The 23,265-nt window shown below is 40.8% G+C and overlaps 1 protein-coding gene across 4 annotated transcripts in view; it reads right to left on the minus strand.

Moving 5' to 3' along the window:
* Positions 1-643: 643 nt before the first annotated feature.
* Positions 644-23,265, minus strand: part of SMURF1 (SMAD specific E3 ubiquitin protein ligase 1) — a 45,142-nt gene continuing 22,520 nt past the window's right edge. The window contains exons 2-18 of one of the 4 annotated variants that reach the window (XM_021549618.3): positions 19,813-19,851; positions 19,309-19,417; positions 18,346-18,479; positions 18,166-18,231; positions 17,274-17,349; positions 16,682-16,920; positions 15,840-15,924; positions 13,870-14,016; positions 12,582-12,786; positions 12,194-12,297; positions 10,615-10,729; positions 9,511-9,689; positions 8,560-8,697; positions 8,084-8,204; positions 6,429-6,630; positions 5,529-5,604; positions 644-4,870 (exon numbers count right to left, since the gene is read on the minus strand). In XM_021549618.3, the coding sequence (XP_021405293.1) occupies positions 4,771-4,870; positions 5,529-5,604; positions 6,429-6,630; positions 8,084-8,204; positions 8,560-8,697; positions 9,511-9,689; positions 10,615-10,729; positions 12,194-12,297; positions 12,582-12,786; positions 13,870-14,016; positions 15,840-15,924; positions 16,682-16,920; positions 17,274-17,349; positions 18,166-18,231; positions 18,346-18,479; positions 19,309-19,417; positions 19,813-19,851 (2,135 nt within the window). In that variant the 3' untranslated portion in view covers positions 644-4,770. Of the gene's footprint in view, positions 4,871-5,528; positions 5,614-6,428; positions 6,631-8,083; positions 8,205-8,559; positions 8,698-9,510; positions 9,690-10,614; positions 10,730-12,193; positions 12,298-12,581; positions 12,787-13,869; positions 14,017-15,839; positions 15,925-16,681; positions 16,936-17,273; positions 17,350-18,165; positions 18,232-18,345; positions 18,480-19,308; positions 19,418-19,812; positions 19,852-23,265 lie in introns of all 4 variants that reach the window. The other 3 variants (XM_021549611.3, XM_021549603.3, XM_021549594.3) reach the window with 3 other exon arrangements.

A 23,265-nucleotide genomic window follows, 5' to 3' on the forward strand; every position in this document is an offset into this window, starting at 1 on the left:
AAATCTCACAAAAAGTACTTATTAAAGAAAACAGCAGTGTGTGACAGAGCACTGAAGGACTGACACGAACTCCTGCTCCAGGTAATGAAATCGTTCAGTCCCTGCCGCGGGCTGACGCGAGGGGTGGCTGCAGCAGCTCCCCGGTCATTTGTTCATATTGTGAAATTACTCAAAGAACAAAAAGCATTTTATTTGTACTCCCTCCTTATTTATTTATTAAACCAAATTATGGCCCAGCTTTCAGCATCAGGGAGGGAAGGCACTGCTGCAGCACACACCAACACTGAGCAACCTCCTCGGACTTGTTCCTGTCCTCCACTTGCAAAGCAGCAGTAATGAGGGAAAAAAATGCAAACAGGAAAGCAAGGATTCATCAACATTAGTGAATCTTTCTCCAGCTTTCATTAATGGGGAGATTACAATCTTTTCTGCAAATTGAGGTTTTGGTAAAGCATCAGGACAAATAATGAGAAAAGAAGGGAAAAAGGTGAATTACTGAAACAAAATGTTCTCCCTGCAGAGGAGGACTTTCATCTAGGCAGTCCATACAGATCTGTTAAATCAATTGCATTTTGATACTTTGTCCACTCTTTTCCTCTGATTCCCACAAATATTTTAACAAAAAAGCAGTGGCTACCAAGAGTTTAAAGTTGTGAGTTTATTGCATATGTAACAAAAATGAACATGACCTCCTGGGTCCAGCCTACTATACAATCACTGTTTATTCCAGCTGGTTCCATAACCACATTAAATAGAACTAGTATTTCTTTAAATACTTTGATTTAGACATAAAATGAAACATTAGTGTACAACTTCCACAAAATAAATCTGCAATAAAAACAGTGGGAAGAATAACAAGGATAGCAGCAATACTTAAACATGACATTACAAAATAATAAATTAAAAAAATACATTATAAAGTGGTTGAGGAACAACAACAACAACAACAAAAAAAAATTAACAGATTAAAACCAGATCCATACTGCGTTTCTGGGAATTTGCTGTGCCACACGGCCCCGAACCTGGGCACTGGCTCCAGAGGGCCCGGTGGCTGATCAGTAATTTACAAAATCTGTTGGATTTTACAACCACCTCGACTTGAACTGAGGACAAACTGCTGAGCTTCGAGCAGCCTTTTTGGAGCAGGGTCTTGTCTAACATAATGCCCAAGTGAACACTCACACCCAGCCAACAGTCTCGTTCCTCCCCGCTGGAACACACGAGCAGAGTGGTGTTTCCTACATCCCTGAGCGTAGAGTAGAGGCTGAGGAGCAGAAGCAGGGCACGGCTGATGGAGCAGCTGTGGCTGTGCCGTGGGACAGGAATGACAGACACGCTGTACCTTGTATTTCCTTCGGGTCAGATCCAAGAGTGTCCGTGCACGCGGTGGGACGTGGAATGACAACATGAACACGCGACTCCATGGTTTTCTTTGGGCAAGTTTGAGAAGTAACAACCAAGTTCAAGTGCTGGCAGACCGAGTGGGAATGGACACAAATTCAGACAGCTGAGGTTATCCCAGACCTCTGAGAGCCACTGGCTCCAGCCATGCTGTTGGCATTTTGTCCTTCTCTGGCCTTGGAAGTGGGCATGGGAAGAACAGCCCATGGCTCCGAAGCCATTCTGCCTCACTCCTTGCTGTTCCTCCATCCACCCAACCAGCTTTAAGGTCTGCCTCAAAATGCATGTACAGAACAAGACAAAAAATGTCTTCATCGTCACTGAAGTGGCACAAAATTGCAAAGACAACACAACGGGAGAGGTGGTGAAGCTGTTGAAAAGAGAACTGAAATAATTTAAAAGACAGTGCCCTATTCTCGTTACTGTCAGCACGGAGGAGGTACCTTGACAAGGGCTTTTAAATACAGCAAAAAACAGACGGACTTTTCGAAACAACAATCCTTGCCTATTCTTATTTTGTGCATTCAATAAAACACTGACCTAGCAAAGACATTAGGAACTATCTTATGTCAACTGGGTCGTTGACATAAAGCTACTTGACCTATAGATCTCCAAATCAGGGGCCTTTCCCTTCACCTCACTTGGTTTGTACTGAGCCAGTTGTGCTGCAGGTGTGACAGGATTTTTATTAGGGGTGGGTTTTAGTATCTGGGCTTTTGGGGTTTTTTTACACTTCTTTTAGTGAAAAACCCACATGAGACTGCATGCAGAGCTTTTGGGCAATAATCAGTTTTGCATTTTTACTATCTGACTGGTTTATTGCACATTCAAACGTACTGAAAGGATTAAATACACTCTATGAACAGGTTTGACTTCAAAGCAATTTGGAAAATCCAGGGTTGTGGGAACTCTGCTTCTCAGCCTGGGACCGTAGGGATGCTGTCTGCCAACTGCTGCACATCCCAACAACCAGAACTGCAGAAACTGGTCTCCAAGTGCCAAAAGATCCCTACAGAACAGGGGGCTGAACATACCTCTCCTGTACAGTCCTGCAGGATGAGCATCTTTAGCCACCCTGTGCAAATCTCACATTATGGTACAATTTTACACCTCCGATGCGACTCCCGACGACAAATCACAAGAATTATGGTCAATGGCAAAAAGAAAACCACAAACAAACAAAACAGAGATAGATGCCAGGTTTTGACAAGTGTCTACTTTCTGTCCTATCACAGTTTAAAGCTATTACCAAATGCAATTAAATAAAAAGACAAAATAGATGTATTCCAGTAGACATCTCCTAAAGACAGTCTCTTACCCACAGCTGAATTTCAATGCACTATTCCATTAATGTTACATCTGTTAAGTGGTTCAGTCATGAATCTCTCTAAAAATCAGGCTTGCCAAAGAAAAAAAAATCCTATACAAGCAAGCCTGCTTAAGTTTAGACATGTTTGATAGATAACTGGGTCTCTCTGAAGCCATGTTATTTGTTAAAATACCGTCTCATCTTGGTGTGCCAACTGGAAAAATGTTAGTGATTGAGTGTCTTAGGTTACAATGTAGGATGTAACCAAAGGTATGTATTCTATCACAATCTCCTAAAACCATCTGGGGCAGTGTTCTTTATCTCTTCCATGACACATCCCTGATAACTCCCTCTGGGGGAATTATCTTCTGTTAATGGGTCATTAAGCCTCAATGCATGACTCATAAAATCACATCACCCACTGTGAGATGCTCCACCCAGGGGGAGGAACCAAGCTTCCTACCTGGATATAATCTGAGATTTGGACCACCACAGGCAGCCCTTACCTACTGCATTCCCAGAGGACAAGAGCTACATAATCACCACTGGACCTTCAGAGGAAGACCAGACCCTTCTACAGGACCACTGCTTCAACAGAACCACATTGATCACTTCATCAGGACTGCAGCCACCACTAACTTGGGCTGCCACCACCACCCTGACCAACAGGGTGTCAGGTCCTATCCTGACTGTCACTTTAAACCAGTGTTTCTGTATTATTGCCTTGTTATATATGCTAGTAAAGAGCCATTATTCCTATTTCTCCTATCTTTGCCTGAAAACCCCTTAATTTCAAAATTATAATATTTTGGAGGGAAGGAGGTTACATTTTCCATTGCAAGGGAGGCTCCTGCCTTCCTTAGCAGACACCTGTGTTTCAAATCAAGACATTCAGGTATTGTATTTGCTTCTGTTACCCCTGTGTTAGAGAACAAACCTTTTAATATTAGTTTCAGATATTGGAAAAAATAGCCTTATGGCTCTCTGGAGAAATTTTCATCCCTACATAACTGAAGTAATAAATTCTTCCAATAGCTTTCTGTAACATTTAGAATGTATTCACTGTATTGTTCCCCTTTTACCTCTATCTCCAAATAAACCTTTCCCAAGGCCAAAAGATTTGAAGCAGGAGTTTGCTCTGTTAGTGATTTCCATGTGAGTCTTAGAATTTAAAGTCACACAAACACATCTTGGGTAAACCAGTGGCATAGAAATCACAGCTTTGGGATTGAATGGATTTTTATCCTCTGTCTCCTCCTCACAACGCTTCTCTGCAAGGAACTTACATCTGAACAAATGATGGAAAGTAATTCTGCCGGAGGAAAGAATTGTTTTCACGTGCAAAACAATTAGATTTCAGCCAGGACAACCAAAAAGAAATCATACAATACCGTTTCAGCTGTCCCAGATTCCTTCACTTTTCTCAAGGTGAGCCACAGCTTCCACTGGGAGCTTCCTGCTAAGGCAGAACTTGGATTTCTTTACCTTTCAGTTAAATGTTCATATGGAGGTATTTTCTGCTAGAAGTTTACTTTTTAAACAGATGTTTAAAATGTGCAATGCAAATTCTGGTGCCAGTCAGACACTCTGCACCTGCTGGATTCTACAAAGGCTCAACCTTGATTTAAGACAGACTAACCAGGTGCACCTACCAGTTTCAAGTCCTCAGCAAATTAAGCTCATTCTCAAATACACTTTGATTCTCCTATTAGAAAAGCCCCACAGGTCGCTGACCCTATCACAATATGTGTTACAAATCTAGCAGAATATCCTGTGTAACCAAAGCCAAATGCTGAATTTGGCTGCATTTCTTTTCAGGGGGGATAGAAGAAGAGGGAAGGGGTTATTGTAACAAAGGGGAGAAAATCAAGTTGGGAACCACCAAGAAAAGCCCCGACCCTCCCCCCCTAATCCACCAGCGACCTAAGGGAAACAGCCCCATCTCTAAATTGTCAGAGTTCAGATGTTTCAGACAGCTTAGCAGGAAGTTCACAGCAAGCTTCTTCTAGCTTTTGATTTGGTGGTCCATGAGCTAGCATCTGTTTCCTTTGGTAGCTTTTTCATTCCACAGCAAACCCACACGTCTCTTCCACAGCTGTCAACAGCTTCTCATAAAGCTTCTCATATGACTCATAAGGCGGAATGTCGATCCGGTTAAAGCTGCAGGGAAAGTAACAAAACACTGATGGCTCTGAAGTGCTTATTGGGGGGAAAAATGTAGAGAGGCTACATATAGATAGAAATTGTAAAAATTCTCACTGTCTCAGTGACGAGAAAGGATGAAAAACAACTGTTTCTACAGCAGGAATGCACAGCTTAATAAGGCAGCATTTGGGATGAGGAGGAGGAGAAGGCAGATGCAGGAGATTTGCAAATAAAAAGCAACACATCAGGCAAGCCCACTCCCTGCCCTGCCTGCAGACAGTCTGCTGCTGCTGACACCATTTCCTGCCTCTGATGGAGTGAGATTTCCGTGCAAGGGCTCAGGCTATGCCTATACTGGAGCAACAGCATGAGCTTCCAACATTCGACATCTGACTACATTTCTTTGTAATAAAGAAATACAGAAATAAACTTTCAATTGTCTCACTACCCAGAATAACCACCTCTGGAATAAATGAAAACCACAGATAGTATAGAAGACAAGCTTTAAGAAAGGCAAATTATTTTCTTGGCTGCAGAGAACAGATATATCCAAGCTAACAGAGCACTCCTGGAGTCATCCATGTGTATCACATGCCTAGCCCCTGCCCAGGACAGAGCTATGACTCCTTTAAATCAAGACAAAGGGAGAGGAAGCAGAGCGTTTCCATCTTACCAAGTGTGGGCTTTTGGAAGGTTGTCTGTGTTTGCATCTATTAAATGGATGGTAAACAGTCTGGGTCCTGCAGCGCCTGTAGAACCTTAGACAGACATTCTAGTTAATGCACTTCAACAAAGCCTCATTCACACACACACATTTTGCTGTGTATAAAAAGGCAAGAGAGGAAATTACAGTTCCAGCTGCAAGCCTAAGTATGTCCTAGGCTAAATTTGTAGAGATATTTGCAGCTGATGAAGGGATGGCAGAAGAGATAAGGCTGTTTGTGACAATCATTTTACAGACTGGTATTTTGGAAAGCTGCTAAATTTGATATTAATGAAGCTGCACCATCAAAAATGAAAATACTTAAGTGCATGAAGGTTTTCCTTGTAAAACAGAACAAGCATTTTAATTTTTAACATCAATATACTGTCAGCCAACAAATGGAATATGATCAGGAGATCAGAACAGCCGAGGACACTGCCACATTTTTGATAAAACCCTGCAATTTTCAGAAATTTGCTTTAAAGCCTAATGGTTTGTTGCTGAACACTGAGGGGAATACAATTCTCACATGAAAAAGTTCTTTAGTCAGCCATATATCCCTGTGCATATTTGCATGGAATGATTTGAACCCCAGAGCACAGAGCTGTAGGAGACTGACAAGCCAAAATTGACAGCAGTCAAAGCACTGCTCAGTAACAGATTCACCAGCTTCCATCACTATCAGCAACAGCCAAAGTGCTCAGCAGCAGCTGAGCTGCTGACAAATGTAAAACTGCTCTCAAGCTCTAAAGTTTGCAAGTGCTTGACTTATCCAGTAATATGCTGATATTTTACAAGAGGCCTGTAAATACCACACCACTTTTATCCCTTTCTCCAACCACAGATTAACTCAGCCTCCACATCAGTCACCTTGTAAAGCCTTGAAACCTTGAAGTGGGACACGCGTCGAGCCCGTCACGAACTGCAGCAGCCTTGCCCTTCTTTCTTCATCAAACGTTTCCACTGCTTGCCAGAACCACTTGACAATGTTGCTGTCAGCCATGCAGTGCTTAAGGCGTGTGTTGGACTTCCAGTCATTCAGGTCTATCTTATCCAGGCCTCCTATGATCAGCTGTTAGAAGATTAGGAAGCACTTTAAAGTCCAGAGTAATTTCAGGTTTGCAGTTATAAAAACAAATCCATCCACGTCACGAAGCCTGGCATTGTTTAGGTGCTTCACCCACCTTTTTGGTGCAAGGTAACCTTCCAAACCAGTACAGAACTGGCAGTAAATCTCTCCAGTTTGACTGCAGTGAAACTGATCCCAAGCAGTGCTTTGCCAGCATTAGAACTTTCACAAGCAACTAAGAGTCAGAAACCCATGCAAGATCTGCTTTATTAAATCTGTGCTCCCTGGAATGTACAGCCTGTCTTTATGAGGGCACAACACTGATTTGGAATAAGGCTGTGGCACAGCATCATTGTCCTGCTGCAGGATTGTCCTAGAGGTGCCAATACCAGCAACAATGGAATCCTGCTCAGCTTATGGGAACATCTGAGTTACTTTGTTGTTCCACAATAAACTACGGAAACTTTTCATCTGTTTGACCTCTGATACAGACCAGATATATCACTTCAATCTCTTTTCCACATGACACCAGGTTACAAAAAGGAAGTTGCTGCTGGCCATGCATTTAACCACCTCCTCTGGCAACAACAAAAAAATGGCACAGAGCAAAGTTCACCCCTCAAAACAAAACATGTGTTGTATTTTAAAGTTCCCATAATATTCCACAGTAAGGATCTCATTGCTGAGAGCTGCCCTTTAGCAGCTGCCTTGTTGTGCCACCAAGATAGCACCCACTTACGCCTGCCACACCATTAGGGGAGTTGTGACTGTCCTGATGTGGAGAGTATTGAAATATTTAATGGATTTTTAATCTACCTTTTGAAGCAAATGGGAAAGAACTTTGTGGGATTAACCAAAATGCATGACTGACTAGCACAAAGCTAGTGCTTTCTAAACCACAAGTGGTGAATATTCCACAGGTTGTTTTTTTTTCTAGAAGCAAAACCAGAGGAAAAATTGCTGTAACAGGAAACATTTTAAGAAGGAGCTTTCTCAGGATTTGATAATAAGACAAATTAATTTCTTTTCTATATGCACTACTCCTCTACTCCTGCAAACTAATTCCTGTGTGCAAACAGAAACAGCCATGCATGAAAAGTTACTGAACAAAACAGGTTCTGGGGTAAACAACGTGTTTGGTCTTGCCAAGAATTCCTCAAACTTGCAGTGTTTCTTCCTTCTCAGACCACCTGCCTTGAGCATTAGTCCTTGGATAGAAACCATAGTGTATTTGTCTTTCCCTGTTTAAGTAGCCCTCTCAATAATATCAACCCAAAGAATGTCAAGAATAAACCTAAGAGGGTTTGGTCAAACAAATACTCAGCTTTCTGGTACATAGAAGGGAATAAGTTTTGTGTTTTGTTTGTTTTGCTTGCTTTATGTTTGTTTTTTAAATCAGTGCTTGGCTGTGGATCAAACAAATTACAGAACAGTAATCCATGTGGATAAAACATACCTCAAGTTCTTTCTGGTCAAAAGGCTTAAGGAGATGTTGAGGAATAAGTTCATTAAAACCTTTCTGCAGAGCCAGGAACTGTGCCTCTATTCCTCTCATGAACCGCCAGTTCACATACAACCTGTGGGGGAAGAAGGAAAAAGTCAGGGGTGATGAGCAGGACAGCACTGGGATTTTCACACAGAAAAATACTCATTTTACACAGGACTTTGTTTTAATACACACATTTTTGTACTGTAAAAGAAGTGCTTATCCATTCCTTTTTCTTCACCAAATAATTGTTGCACCATCAACGCAAAACCAAAATACCATTCAGAACTTCATCCTCCCAGGTCTTCCAGTGAAAACATTCATGTCATTTATGACTCAGGAGTTCCCACCCAAAATACTTACTTCCTTAGTTTCACTAGGTACAAAAATTCTGTTTACTACCCTCTTCCCACTCCACTTACAGGACATATTTCTGTTTGCAATACCTGACATATTCCTTCTTGTTCTCTTCTGTCACTGGAATATTCCTGCCATTTGGTTTGAGTTCATGCTGTAAAATCCTCCCAAAGGCGTTGTGTTCCACACAGAACGTATGGTCCAGGACTGGTGTGATATCGTTCTCTCTGCCAATGCACAGAGGGTGAACTCAGCATTTCTGGCATATTGCTAACTCTCACTGGTGATGCTGACAGTTATTTGAACACCTAGGTAGTCTTCAGGCTAAATCTTAGTTACCACCTGCATTTCACACACTTGAGGAATATTGCCACCATCACCAGTTTCTGTATGGTTTAGTGCATGTTGAAGAGCCTGATCAGATATGCAATATTCATCTAATTCTAACAGAACTCAGGATACTGGGTAAAACCCTATATATACAGATATACACACACACACACAAATACATATATACACATATGTATATATATATATATACACCCAGCAAGAATCTGATCTGCTGTCACATACAGAACTTCATAATCAGTAACTTCTTTAAATACAAAATTCAAAATAGCATTCAGGAAAAGAAATTGAGATAATGCAAAGCAGTTCCAAAGAGTCCCAAAGCTATACTGATCTTGTTCTGTAAGCATACATAAGCCCAAATTACTTCAATTTATTTTCATTTTAATCAGAGTTGGCTTTCTTTTGAACAAAGCTGTACTTCCCCTTAGATGTCTATCCTGAGTTTGGATTTTGATAGTAATATTCTACCATGCCCATGCAACTTTTAATGATTTAGTATTGGGAGAGTTTGCAATGCCAACTTTTCCTCAAGTACCTTTGATATATTAAGAATAGTTTAATGACTTTGTACAGACAGCCATCATAAAAAGATTTTGCAAACTCTTTGTTTGTCTAAAGCATCTCACTGTTGCCAACAAACTTTACCCCATTTTCTCTACAGTGAGACAATTGCTAAATTCAGTACTTACAAGATCCAGACTAAACTTTTGTGTAATTCCGGGTCAACAGATTCCAGATCGGAGAGCTGGATGGGTTTCCCCAGCAGCTGTTTGTAAAAGGGAACTGTGAACCCCCCGTTGATATAGTGTCCATGGAACACAGCCAAACCCATTATCCGACCAACAAAATGGAAATAAGACAAATGGTCCTGCAGGGAGAGAGGAGAATCAGGCTTGGGAAGACACTGACATCTTGTGGCACCCTCGGTGGTTTGTTCTGTGTGAGTTACCTGCAGCCCTCTGGGCAAGAGCAGCCACCACTTTTCCTCACAACATAACCAAAACCAAAGCATTTAATCATTAAAAACCTTCAACAAGTCTCTGTGCATTACCTGTCTAATACATTGGATTCAAGTCTTTAGACCTCTCAAAGGGAAAAACTTGGACAAAGAAAATCACTATGAAACCTCCAGAATCCAAGGAGATGAAGATTACACACAAATTAGTTTATTCTTTGTTTAACCATACAAATGTTTTCCTTCATTTCTTTCATGTTCCTTTTAAACTAACTTTTGAAAGCTGAGGTGTAAGTCCTATGGTTAACATTCTTCCAATCCACCTCCCTCATCTTCCAGTGCAAATGTCAGGAAATGTCATGTCAGGAAGAATTCCCTCTACTAATACAGAACTACTGCTCCTTTTAAGGTCTGCATCAATACAAATCCTCCAGTAAGAGAAAGAGTAAGCACAGGAGGGTAGTGAGAAAGGGCAAGCAAGGGATACATCCCTAAAAGTCATGGGGTGGCACTGCTGGGAATATAATGCTGTGTGCACATCTACCTGTGCTCACAGTGAAGATGAATTTCATCAGTCTTGTCTTCTCAGAATGACTGTGCAAACCAATCAGTACTGAGGAGTCTCGTAGAAATCAGGTATTTATCAAAGGCTGTCATGCTTTTAATTTCTGAACAAAATCCCTCTGCTTCTTACTGTATAAATATAAGACATTAACACCTTCTTATTCCAATTTACCCTGCAGTTTAGACCCTTCTTGTGGAAGAATAGCTGTAAGAAACTGCAGAGGACCCCTCTTTAAGTAGAAAGAGAATAGTAATTACTAGTAATAGTACTTACAGGATTGATAGAAGAGTCTGGATTGATTTGCAGCATGTAAATATTATCTGTGGAGTACTGGAAGAGTCCATAGTAGGGATTCAACATTTCATGGCACAGTAAATACAACCACTCTCTGCCAAAAAAAAACAAAAACAACAACAGATTTAGAAAAGTGCAAGTTGCACTTAAGTTTTAGACAACACAATTATTGTGATTGATCAGTTACGGAATGTTTGTTTCAAAATCAGATCCTCTTTTGCTGCCCTCCATTTGTAGACCAAAATGGTGTGATTAAAACCCCACAATGTCCTGCTCCACTCAGGGCAGACTTGGTTTAGTTTAGAAGCACTGGAGGGATTAACATCAATTAGAGAAGCTACAGAAAGCTGTTAGACAATGCCACCAACTAATTGAGTCTGAACAGGCCACACTTCCAAAAAAATCCTGCCTTTGCACAGTTCCACTGTTTGGAGTCTACAAGATCTCTGCAACAGGTTGCTTCTCTGCAGCCTGTACAGTATAAGGAAATATTAAAAAAAAAAATCTGTTGATTAGAATCAGCTCAATTGCTGGGGATCTTTAGAAAAGCTGTTTTCCTGCCAGCTTGGTGACTGCTTTCAGCAGAGGCCAGAAGGAACAGAGACCAAGTGTTTAAAAGGAGGGTTGGGTAAATTCTCTCACCTCGGTAACACACAAGGACAGGAGCAGAACTAAAGCTATTTCTGACCTCCCAAGTCATCATGACAAATACCCCTTTGTTGTTAAATTTGGACACCTTTCCCAGGTCCAAAATATTTGGAGAGAACTATCAATTGTAATGCTTAGAAGTGGAGCTGTACTGACCTGGAACAGTCAGTTGCAACTAATGGGCAATTATGAAAGGCATCAGGGTAACAGGATGTCAACAGTGGAGACACCCAAGGTTACCTCGGGTAAGGCAGCTCAGAATTTTCCAGCTTCTTTCCTTTGTCCAGGGATTGATCACTGAAAGACACCTAAGTGGGCAGCTTTTGTGGATTTGAGAAATTTCTCTGTGAATTTACACAACTCTGAGCCACCAGGTGAGCGTTTTTTCAGTGATGCTAAATCAGCTCCTGAATTTCAGATCTGATGCAACCCGCAGGGAATTATTGTCATTTTTAAGAGAGAGGCAAGTCCTCGCTGAAATTTTAGCTTTTGTTTAGGATTAGTTCATCTCCACTCCTGCTCCAACAGATCAGAGAACTCTCCTGAATGCAGCTGAGACATCACAAAAAGGAACCCTCCTACAATCCATTTGTGGGAAATCAGAGAGGTGTGTTTAACAAAACCACTCCTGTGATCTGGATCTGACTTCAGGGTCTACATTCCCTGAGAGACCTCACAATTTGAGCTGATCACACTTTCATAACTTGCAGTGGGACAACTGTTAAATCACAAGCTTCCACTTTCCAACATACCACATAAAGAGTGAAGCTACAGCCACTGCCTATAAACTAGACCACAAGTAATTAACTATGACATTAACAGGTAACTTGAAAGGGGATGGTAGCAACCATAGGACACTTAAAGGGCAACTTTATAGTTAAGAGGTGTCAGAAAATCCCCAAAATCTCACCTTGCTACTCCTCCATAGTCCAGGCCCTCCTCTCCTCGGAATTTCACCATAAGCCTCTTTTTCAAGTCCTTTGGCCTCATCTTCATTATCTGACGATAGGATTCCTGTATGTGCATTTGTACAATTAGCTGTTTTATTTCCTTCCTATAATTAAGTCTATGAAGATTTCTCTAATACCATAACTAAGATTTCTGCATTTCTGTAATACACAGATTGTTACTGAGCTACAGAAAACACGACTCTGTTTGAGTGCTAACCTGAAGCAAATTTCAACAACTGTGTAATGTGGTGGGTCCTTGTGAAGCAAAGTTGTTATAATTATTGATCAGTTTTACTTAACTCTTCAGTGACAAAAGCTGCTGTTAGCAGTAAAAAAAAAATCAAATACCTCAAATATTTCCTCTCTGGATACTTCAATGCGACAGTGACCAGCCTGAGGTTGCTGAAGAGAGAGCTCATGTCTAAGAACTTTCAACTTTTGTACCAAATCTCTTTCATATCTCTGTGCAGGCAACTCCTCACCCTCTTCCAATGACCCCTCATTTGGAGCTGGTAGAGGCTGCTGGGTGGGCTCTTTTAGCTGGCATTGATGGCTTGGAGAAAAAAAGGACAATATTTATTCAGGACACATAACAATAAGGAATATGTAAAACAATGATAGAAGAAAGTATTAAGCTTCTCTAAGAGGAACACGGAATGACATGTGTATTCAGCTGCATACTTCTGTACCATCTTTACATTAAATTCAAGGATGTGAGGAACACAGACAGAGTTTCAGCATTTTTTAACTGTTTTTATATGGCAAAGCACTGTAGAAGGCTCTGGAGCATGATTGCTGACTGCTGACTGAGCAGTTATTAAAGTTTGTGTGGTATTCTCTCACACAGACAGAACTTTCAAGAGTGCAACATGGAAACAGATCTCTAGTGGAACAAACAACAGTTTTATAAGGGAACTGTCTAACAGCTGCAACTGATTTTATTCCAGCTTCAAGCAGAATTTTAACACTGTAAAAATACTGCAACTATGTTTTTTAAGAGAGAAAGATACACTTGTCCCAAATAGTTGCAGCTTCATACACTCACCTATCCTTATCCATCAATGCTTTATTTGGGTTGTAGAGCAATTATTTTTTAGATGCAGAGATTCCCTGGCTGACTTCAAGCAGAAGAAAAAGTCTGGCCTTGTACATAAGCAGCACTGCCAGACTGCTGCCAGGGTCAGTTCCACAACAGCTCAGCTGCCTTCCCATGATGCAGAACCTGAGCTTACCAAATCCTGCTGAACCCAAACTGGCTGTGCACAGCACCCATTGACCAGACTCCAGCTGGCTTTATCTTCCCGTTGTCTGGAGCTCAAGGGAGCATGAAGTTAGTCCAGATCCAGAACAGCCAGCAGAGAGCTAGAACTGCTCATGCAGACAGACATGAGCTGACTGCTGGGGAACCCCTGGCAGACTCTACCCCACACCCCAGCAATTCCAGAACTGTGCAGGACAGAGTAAAAACCCTTCTGAAGAGTCTCAGCAAAAAACTTGGATAAAACCAGCATGGAGAACCAATGCTTGGACCCTGACTACAGCACAGGCTGCATCTGTTCCCTAATTATCATTCAAGGTTTCAGCCCCTCATGACTCCCAGACCCGACAGGAATTATTTATCAGGCAAAGCTCTTACTTCATGATGTGATGTAGTCGTGGATCTGTGAATTGTGTGGTTCTGTTGTTATGATCTACAAAATATATTCTTCCTGAAACTGTACTTCTGACTTCCCAACCTGGAGGCAAAGGTCCCAGTTCATCACAATTCACACTGTTAAGGTCTCTAAAGTGAAAAACAAACAAGATGTTAATGCCCATTTGAAGTTAAGCAACCAAATACCAAGATCACTTAAAAATTAAAATAATCTTTTTCATTAGGTTAAGGTTAGAATCCTGACTATTAGACTGAAAAGCCACTGAGAGAAAATCTTTTGAGACATTCACTCACCCCTTTTATCCTGGATAAATTTCAGGTATCACTTTAAGTGCTGCTAAAGGCAGTCACTCACTTCCAGGCAGTATCTGGATTGAATACATAGAATGTATTTACATCTAAAAAGATTAAAAATACCTAAGGCTCCAGCCACTGAACTGAGAAAAGCACCAAGAGTGGTAAGAAAAGGAAGGAAGGAAACCTGAAGATTATTTTTAGGCAGAAAACCTATTGTTAAATAAAGTATTCTTTAAACAGCTGGCATGGATTCAGAGTTGAAGACACCACTCTATGCAATTCCTCACCTAAATCTATCCATGTAACATTTGTATAAATGAGTTAATTGAGAGGTTTTAGGAAGGTAGAAAAGCTTTGTACACTGAAGGTGCCTTAGTGTCACAGCGAGTATAAGCCAAGGGGACACACAGGCAGACAGACAAGCCCTTGTTAGGCTCCTTAAAGGAGATTATGCTGGGACCATTTGCTGTGATCAGCTGTGCACTGAAAGTCCTGCAGAGATCTGATTACAGCAAGTTTTAACCTACAGCTCTGCCCCATGCCAAGGTTAGGTTTTTGCATCACAAGCTGGTAGCACAAAAGTCACCTTTAACTAAAAATAGGTGTGACCTGTGACTCACAAAACACTGCTGTGTTCACTTCCACTGCTGCTCCTGAAACCCTGGCTCAAGGATTTGGGGAGAGCAGCAGCAGCACCTTCCATTAGGGTAACCAGCATCACTTGGAGAAGACACAAGGCTTTGGGCACACAAGCCTGACATGACTGACACAAATGAACAAACACTCATTTTTTTCTTTCAACAATACCAGCTAATCTAAAATCAGCTATTTTCTCTTTCTCTCAGCTTTGTTTTTAATTTCCTTCCATACACTGAGCTTTTATCACCACTTTTGCCTGCACTACTTTGTATCCTTTTTCTAATATCCTGTAGCACATTCTTCTATTATCCAGCAGCTGAGAGTTACAAACTTCACTCCTGAATCTGGTGTGCAGGTGGCCCATGAAACAGCCCAGATTCAGAGCTCCTCAGGAAGAGCACAAGACCTCACTCACAAAAACCTGGATTAACTGCAGGTTAAGGTTTAAAGAGGATTTACTAAATTAATCATGTGAAGGATTCACATTTTCTAGCTGCAAATTACTGGCCTAAAGCATAAAAACCTCAAACCATTTCAAGTTTAAAGATAATAAGTAATCTCTCCTTCAGCTATACACAAGTGAGCACTAATAAAACAAAAGTTACAAGCTGAATATTCATGAAGCAATTATTTTAAGAAAGAAGTCATTTTTTTCTTCAATTTGCAGTCCAAAACATTAAAAAAAAAAGGTAGGTAAGATTAAAAAATTTGTAGCTTCACCAAAAACAGCCACATCAACATTTTAGGAAGAATTTGTCTTCAGAAATTCCTGAAGGGCTACATATTGTTTTTCTCTTTTGTTTTACATGATTCTCAAGTAAATAATTATTTCTTTCAAAAAGAGTAATCCTTAATGTTTGGTGAAAAGGTAAATAGAAACATCCCAAACAATTCCTCTGCTGGGAGCTCTCCCTTTAAACTCAGACAGAATAAATAGATTTTTGCCCTTATAAATCCAGCATCCTGCCACACAAATACACACCAAACTCCCCAGACTTTTAACCATAAATTCATACCTTGGTATCCTTGGGTCGTGCCATGTGCTCACTCCAGTCTGTGTGTGCAAAAAATAAACCTGTCCCTGTACCGTTGTTCTTTGCTCTGTAAAAAAGTAAGGAAGATTATTCTAAATTACAAATCTTTAAAAAATTCCAAATAAACAGTGTAAAGACAGAGTATTTTCATCCTAGGAGAAAGTACTGGAGCCATCACACTGATCTCTTGCAGCATGGACTGTTTTGCCCTTGACAAATTTACTCTGACTACACATTTCAACATTCTTTTGAAACTCACAGGTCCATGCACCAGCATATTTTAGTTTGTATTTTTAGTGTTAGATTTTGAGACTACCCAAACCCCCAAACTAGACTTCTCTACTCCTAGTGCTCTTATCTGAGGTTTAAATTCACCTTAATCCCATCCTCCCTAATCTTCTGTATTATTGGTTTCTTTGTTGCTTTTATATATTTTCCTGATCTTTTCTCAAATGTGGACTCAAACCTACACAACATGCCAAGGGGGAAGGAAAAAATAGCATTACTGCTCTAGTTTAAAGAGCTCTTTACATTCATTCTCCCTAGATACACAGCCAAGATTAGCAGTGAATTTTCTGTAACAGCATCATACCACAACCTCATGTTTAATTTACCATCAGCCCCTCAGTGTATCCTGGCGTAGCCAACTGCTAATTAGCCAATCTCAAACTCCCATCTGCACTTAGCTCCTTTTCCAAAACGCAGAGTGAGACACACGTAGACTCTGCTCGTTCCAACAGGCGAAACACCTCGATCCATTAAAAGGGGAGAAAATTTTTGTGATAAACGAAACCCTTCCAGTTTTCCAGCTGGGGGACACTCACCGTAGCCTTCAGGTAGCTCAGGTGACTGGTGGCCGTGGGGCCTGTTCTGAGGTGTCTGTACATGAGCTCTGACCTCGGGGGTGCGGAGCCGCTGGGCCTGGAGCCGCTGCTCCTGGCTGGGAGACTCCAGGAAGCGGCAGCCGCCTCCTCCCGCCGCTCCCGTCGTGTCCGTGTACGGCGCCGGCTCCTCCATGAAGCAGCTCAGCGGCCGCCCCGGCCCGGAATCTTCATAAACCGTTCTGAAAATGGGGAAACTTCAAGAGTTTCCATCACAAGAGAAGTGAATGAAGAAATAACTGGTTTTCTCTCCTCACAACTTCTAGTGCTGCAACTTTGAACCCAAGAGGTGCCATTTTCCTGACGTTTTTATACCCAAATTTCTCAGCACTGGTAACAAAAAAATCAAGTCTTACTGAGTTCAGCCTAATAACCTTACTATGTTATTAGTTTAGCCTAATTACCTTACTTTCTGATACACATTCCCAGAAAATGTAGTAGTCACACTGATACTTAAGTTTCTAATGTTAGTCACAGTCTTTTCACACACAGACAGACCATTTTTCTAATTAAGTGTAAAGAAAACAATCCTTACCCTTCATTCTCCAAAAGCCCTCTGCAGTCTACTACAGAACCTCCTGTGCCTATTCTGTCCCGTGTTTGTAAACTGACTGAAAGAAGAAAACACAAACTCAGGTCAATAAAAGAAAAACTGCATTCTTAAAAACAGCAAAAATCAAAAAAATCCACATTTATATAGGGAAAAAATATTAAGGAAAGCTCTCTCCTATGCACAAGAACACATCACTTACCAAAATTCCCTCTATTCTCTTAAAGCATTACTAATTTTCTTAAAAAAGTAGAAAATAAACCAGAGGGTCATCCCCTCAAAACTTGAGTTTATTTCTGTAAATATCAAACGTGTCAAGTTCTACAACTGGGTTTCATGAGGATCTAGAAAGGGAAGCTGGAAAAAAATTGCTCACCACTAGATGTCATCTTAGGGTGAGAATTTGGAGTTTGCCAAATATATATCACTGAAAAGCTGGGGTTGGTTGGGGGCAGTAAAACGTGGGGTATATTTGCTGTAAAATGAGCACGGCCTTGTTGAAATTTGGAAACGGCTTGCATGAGTCAAAGGTATCAAACCAGCAACTTGTAAAATGTCTTTTAACTCCTCCAGATCCTTTTTTAACACCGAAGATTCCCTCTGCTTGTCACCTTGCCCAAATGCATCATTTCACCCTTCCAGAGATGCAGCAGAAGCCCTGCCAGATGCATTCCCTGTTTTTAATGTTGTTTCCCATCATCAACTAAGAGAAAACAAACTCCTGCATAGGAGTGTAACGAAAATTTTCAGGTTATGCAATTTAGTCCCAGTAAAATAAGAAGAAACAGCACAGAACAGGCATAGAAACAGTGACTAGAGGAGTTTTTCCCTATGGATATTTACCAAGCAGATGGAATTTAGCTGGGATCATTCTTACCCACTATTTGGCCTCGGACAGCATCGGTGTCTGTGGGGTTGAGTTTGCATAGATCCAAACGCTGGTCTGCAAAGGAGAATTGGAAAAATCAACCCTGGGAAGGGCTGGGTGGGAACACTATTCACTACTCAGTACAAGGAAGGAATGGAGGGTTCTTGGTCACACCAGGAATTCTCTTACATCCAGTATCTTTTAGCCTGCTGATGGCATTGGAGAGGAGTCGGACACACCCCAGGAAGCCAGCTCCCTGTTTCTTATGGATTTTTTTATGGTTCCATACACTGATGGTTATGGAATCTGTTTTCCCAACGTATCTAGAAAGATACATATTAAAAGAGTAATTTTAGAAATAATAACCTCTTTTTACTCCACAGAACTGATGCTGTAATTGGTACAAATTCTGACACATTTTTGTACATCGGTCATGCCTCTTTATTATAAGTACACAAGTGCTTATGCCCAAAATGCTGTAATTAATGAATTACTGCACAGTGATTTCACACAGCATGGGAAATTGATATTGCTGCAGCATGAATTTAACTACAGCCAGCCTCATTAAAAGCTAAACAACAAGTCGATTAACGCACAAAACTGCAGAATTTATGGTTCTAATAATTTGAAGAAAATAAATCATTCCAACAAGGACAATTTTCTGAAAAAGCTGGATGGCACTGCTCCAGGAGACCTCACTAAGCCCTTGTGCTGTGTATCTGCCATACAAATATCTCCAAATTCAAACACCTAAAAGCAAAGTACCACTCTTTTATTAATAAGGATTTTCTTCTTGAAAAAATGAGTCCCTGAGAGGGCAGGATTAGATGAGATATTGGGAAGAAATTCTTCCCTGTGAGGGTGCTGAGGCCCTGGCAGTGGTTGTCCAGAGAAGCTGGGACTTTTACCATCCCTGGAAAAGTCCAAGGCCAAGCTGGGAGCAACCAGATCTAATGGAAGGTGTCCCTGACCATGGCAAAGGGTGGAACTGGATGATCTTTAAGGTCCCTTCCAACCAAATTGTTCTGAGATTTTATGAAATTTGACTCTTCTTGCTAACACAAAATGAAGTTGCAGTGCCAACCCTGCACTATTTATTCACCAGACAAATCTCTGGGATACTGTTTACTTATGACCTTACAAACAACTCACAGATCGTAATGCTGGTTCCACTTGGGGTCCAACGTGTTCTTCACAGTGTCAGTGGAATGGCACTGACCTGACCCATCCACAACTATTTTAGCAAACGGGTCAGGAAGTCCTGTGGAAAGGAAAAGGTGCTGTCAAACACAGTCCTTTGTTTTGCTGCTCCCAAGACAATGCCATTAGAAGCTCCCCCCTCAAGAAAGAATAGTTGTCATTATCCTAAAAGTATTTTAGTAAATCCTGTGTTTGAGGTGGATGCTCCTGGTACCCCCCAGCACAGAGCTGTGAGCAGCAGTCTGTGGTTCCATCAGTCAGACTTCCAGCTGGAATTTGTCAGCCCTCGGTGTTTCCAACCCTGAAGTGCACACAATCTACAACCCAGAGTAACGTGTACTCCTGTAGTAAAGCACTGCATATGACACATACAGATGAGCCTCCACAGTAATGCACCATCTCCAAATAAATCTGATTAATCCAGAGCAGAAAGCTACACAATTAGGACATACTTACTGAAGAAATCTTTCTTTGCGAGATTCTTGGCACATAACACTGCAAAACAAAAAAAGCAGATAAAGAAATCTTAAAACTGTAAAAAAAAGCTTTATGGTAATCATATCAGCTAAAATAATACCTGATCATAATTCATAAAAAAACACCTAAATATTAAATGTGGGCATTATTTTCTTTATCTGGGATTGGAATATTTACATATAAATTTGGCTTCATATTTGCTGCTTTAATTCTATTGTTACAACACACAGAAGATTTAATGAGCATCCCTTTGCATTAAAATCTCCTAATTTTCTTTATTTCATGTTTATACAAATGCTAAATCAGATTTTTGTTGTTATTTCAGAATCCATCCATTTTAGAACAAGGGCTAAACATTTTCTGAACAAAGAACAGTGCTGGGATTCCTGGAAAAGACGTCTTCACTAAGTCCCATCAAATGTAGTGCAACCTCTTGCTCCTTGTACACAAAGTGTGGATAAATGGTGAAACAAAGCATGGCAAGAATTCTGCAACAGCAGAAGCAATCTGTAAATATACAAAGGTTTGGGGATAAGTGTGACAGGGCTTGAACTTGGGAGAAAAATAAATATACTGAAAAAAAAATCTGCATCAAGATGTTTTCCTTTTGAAAAGGCCACAAATGAGACATCGTTTCCCTCTCTCCAAATCTACTCACCAGCACAGCAGTTTAAGAAAAAATTACATCAGGAAATTCACATCAATCTCCATTTCTACCAAGTCTATTACCAGCTACAAGTCTAATTTTGCTTTTCCATAAGGACTGCTCAGTAGGATCTCAGCAATCCAAGTTGTTTAGTATCCATTAAACTGTTCTAACAGGCCAGGAAAAACAACTCCAGAGCCAAAGAGGAAAATATTGGAGCTCAACTTATCTCAAACTAAGATCCAAGAAAGGAAGGTAACTATAAAAGACCTAATTACTGTTGAGGGAGTCTCTTTCTCCAGTGGGGAAAAAAAAAGAAATCTTTCAGCATGAGAATGAAGGCTCAGAAGACAATCAATGGCCAATTCCCCAGGTATGGACCATTTCCCCTTCTCATCTCCATCTCCCCTTCTTCCTGACTTACCCTCAGTCTCACTGTAATTCTATACTGGGAAAGGGAAGGTGCAAAGGAACAAATACTTTATTTATTTATTTTTATATACTTCTACTAGAATTCCACCTCTCAGCTCCAGAGAAACATTTCTCTAGGTAACACAGGCAGCAGAGAAAAAACTGCCTCACCTCACGTCAAGCAAACAGACCAAAGAAATCCACTATTTAACCCAGAAGCTCATGGAAGAAAAAACACAAATCCTGCCTCTTAGTGATAATTAAAATAGCCACACAAGGAAAGTATTTTTAGAATGGATTAAAAATTACTTATTTCTTACACTGGTAAACTATAATCAGAGAAAGTTTCTCTTGCATTTTTTTTAAACAACTGACCAAAAAGAGAAGTGTGCCAGACTACGGCAATTCAATTTGAAACAACACAGGGTTAGAGAATCACCATCCGCTGCCTGTGGAAGCATGACAGAACAACCTTTAATTTCCTTTTCCTGTTGAGAGTGTTTCAGGGGAAAAACTACTCAAGAAAGAGAGACTAAGTACAAGTAAAATAAGAACTTTAGCATGCTAGTACCAGCCAACGAGAATTCTGTGTGATTTTTAAAATCAACTCTACTTTAAAAATCTCACTAATTCTGTGAGATTTTTAAAATCATCTCCAGTTTGAAGAATAATTTATTGAGCTGGAGAAGGATGACATCTGTAACTTTCTGCATATGGTTTGTCCATATAATTATTACCTTTATTCCATATTTCAGGTGTGCTTTCAAAATAGCAGCATAAATTTCTAAAGCTATTATTGAAGAATTATATTTTTCATGTAACTCTTTTCCCTCTGCCCCAGCCTTTCAGTCTACAGTAGATGAGCACAGCTGCCAATTTTCCACTCACAGCCTGTGAAACCCTCAATTTTCAGTTGCAAAAATTATTACTCTTTCTTGTAAGAAAAATATTGGCACAAAAGCTAATAGCTGAAATAAACGTTTATAGAGCAATCTCTAGAATCAGGCTGCCCGAGATGGACCATTGGCTCTGTTCCACTATTTGCATGTTAAACCCACTAGAGCAAAAAATATTTGCAAGAGCTGTATCACTTAAAAGCCACAGATTTCTAAATTCCAGTAAAAAAACAGGTGGCAAAGGTCAGCAATGGGAGACTTGGATGTGAAACCATGCCAGCAGCAGAGCAGACAGCCCCTCCCTGCTGTGCAGAGCTGGGACTGGGCCACATTTCCTTCTTTAACACATCATCTCCAACAGGAGAGGACCTGATGGCTGCTACTTCAAGCCCCAAATTCATGGACTTGAGTAGATTTAGCTACAAAGGCTTAAAAAGTTATTAATTTTATCCCTGGTTCAGAGAGGGTTTAGGAGAATGAGACAGACCCTAAGCTCTTTGCCCAGGCCTTGCCCAAATCCCCTCTTTGCCCATTTTCCAAAGTGCTTTTTCTTTTAGTTTTTCTTTCTTTTAAGCAGGAAAGGTTCTGGGCTTGTCAGCAGGAGTGATCTCCCTGCATTTGTTGCAACACTACAAAAGGTACTAATTCTCCTGACTTGGGTATTTACATTCTGCCTCCTCCAAGTCAACCAACTTGTTTCAGCCTGACACAGGATTTGCTTATGCTCCACTCCCAATTGTTGCACAGCTCTGAAAAACTTCTTTTTTTAATATAACAGATCCCAAACAACACTGAAACAATGTCTTTACATCTAGATTATAATATTTATAAAGGGATGGGAATGTTTTTTTAAGTACCTGACATTATTGAGATAATTTCAAAGGCCAAATTAGCCAGCTGGGTGAAGTGCTAGTGTGAAAGCATATTTGGCAGGAGGTGAAGAAAGGACCAGCCTTAGACAAAGTCAGTATTTACCCTGGGGATGTAACTTGAGTGAGCTGAGAGGTTCCTCTGCCAGGCCCTGGTTGTCCACCCTGCCTCCAAACAGAAATGAATCATCTGCTGTGGTTCAGGAGGTGCTGCAGGAGCAGGACTGGTGCAGTGAGGAGAGCACAGAGTGGCACCAGTGTCTCAACAACCCAGCTGAGAATTGCATCAGAAAGCTGCTAATTCACCCCGAGACATCATCCTGCAGCAAGAGCAGCACTTGCAGGGAGGCACAGAAAAAGAGTCTGGGAGAGGAACCATTTCAAACATTCCCAAGTAAACAGAGCCTGACTCTGCATCAGCACCATTTATTCCCATACACCACGGAATGTCTCAGTTTGTAAGAGACCCATAAGGATCACAGAGTCCAGCTCCCATCCCACTGCACACTGCTAAGATGTTACAAGTGTTTCCAGCTGCACAGTGTACAAAGGACAGAATTTCCTGGAGGGAAAAGTAAAGTAAATAAGGCAAGTGATGAAAATATTCCAT

This window comes from Lonchura striata, chromosome 16 (genome assembly GCF_046129695.1).
Source record: "Lonchura striata isolate bLonStr1 chromosome 16, bLonStr1.mat, whole genome shotgun sequence".
NCBI classification, from domain to species: domain Eukaryota; kingdom Metazoa; phylum Chordata; class Aves; order Passeriformes; family Estrildidae; genus Lonchura; species Lonchura striata.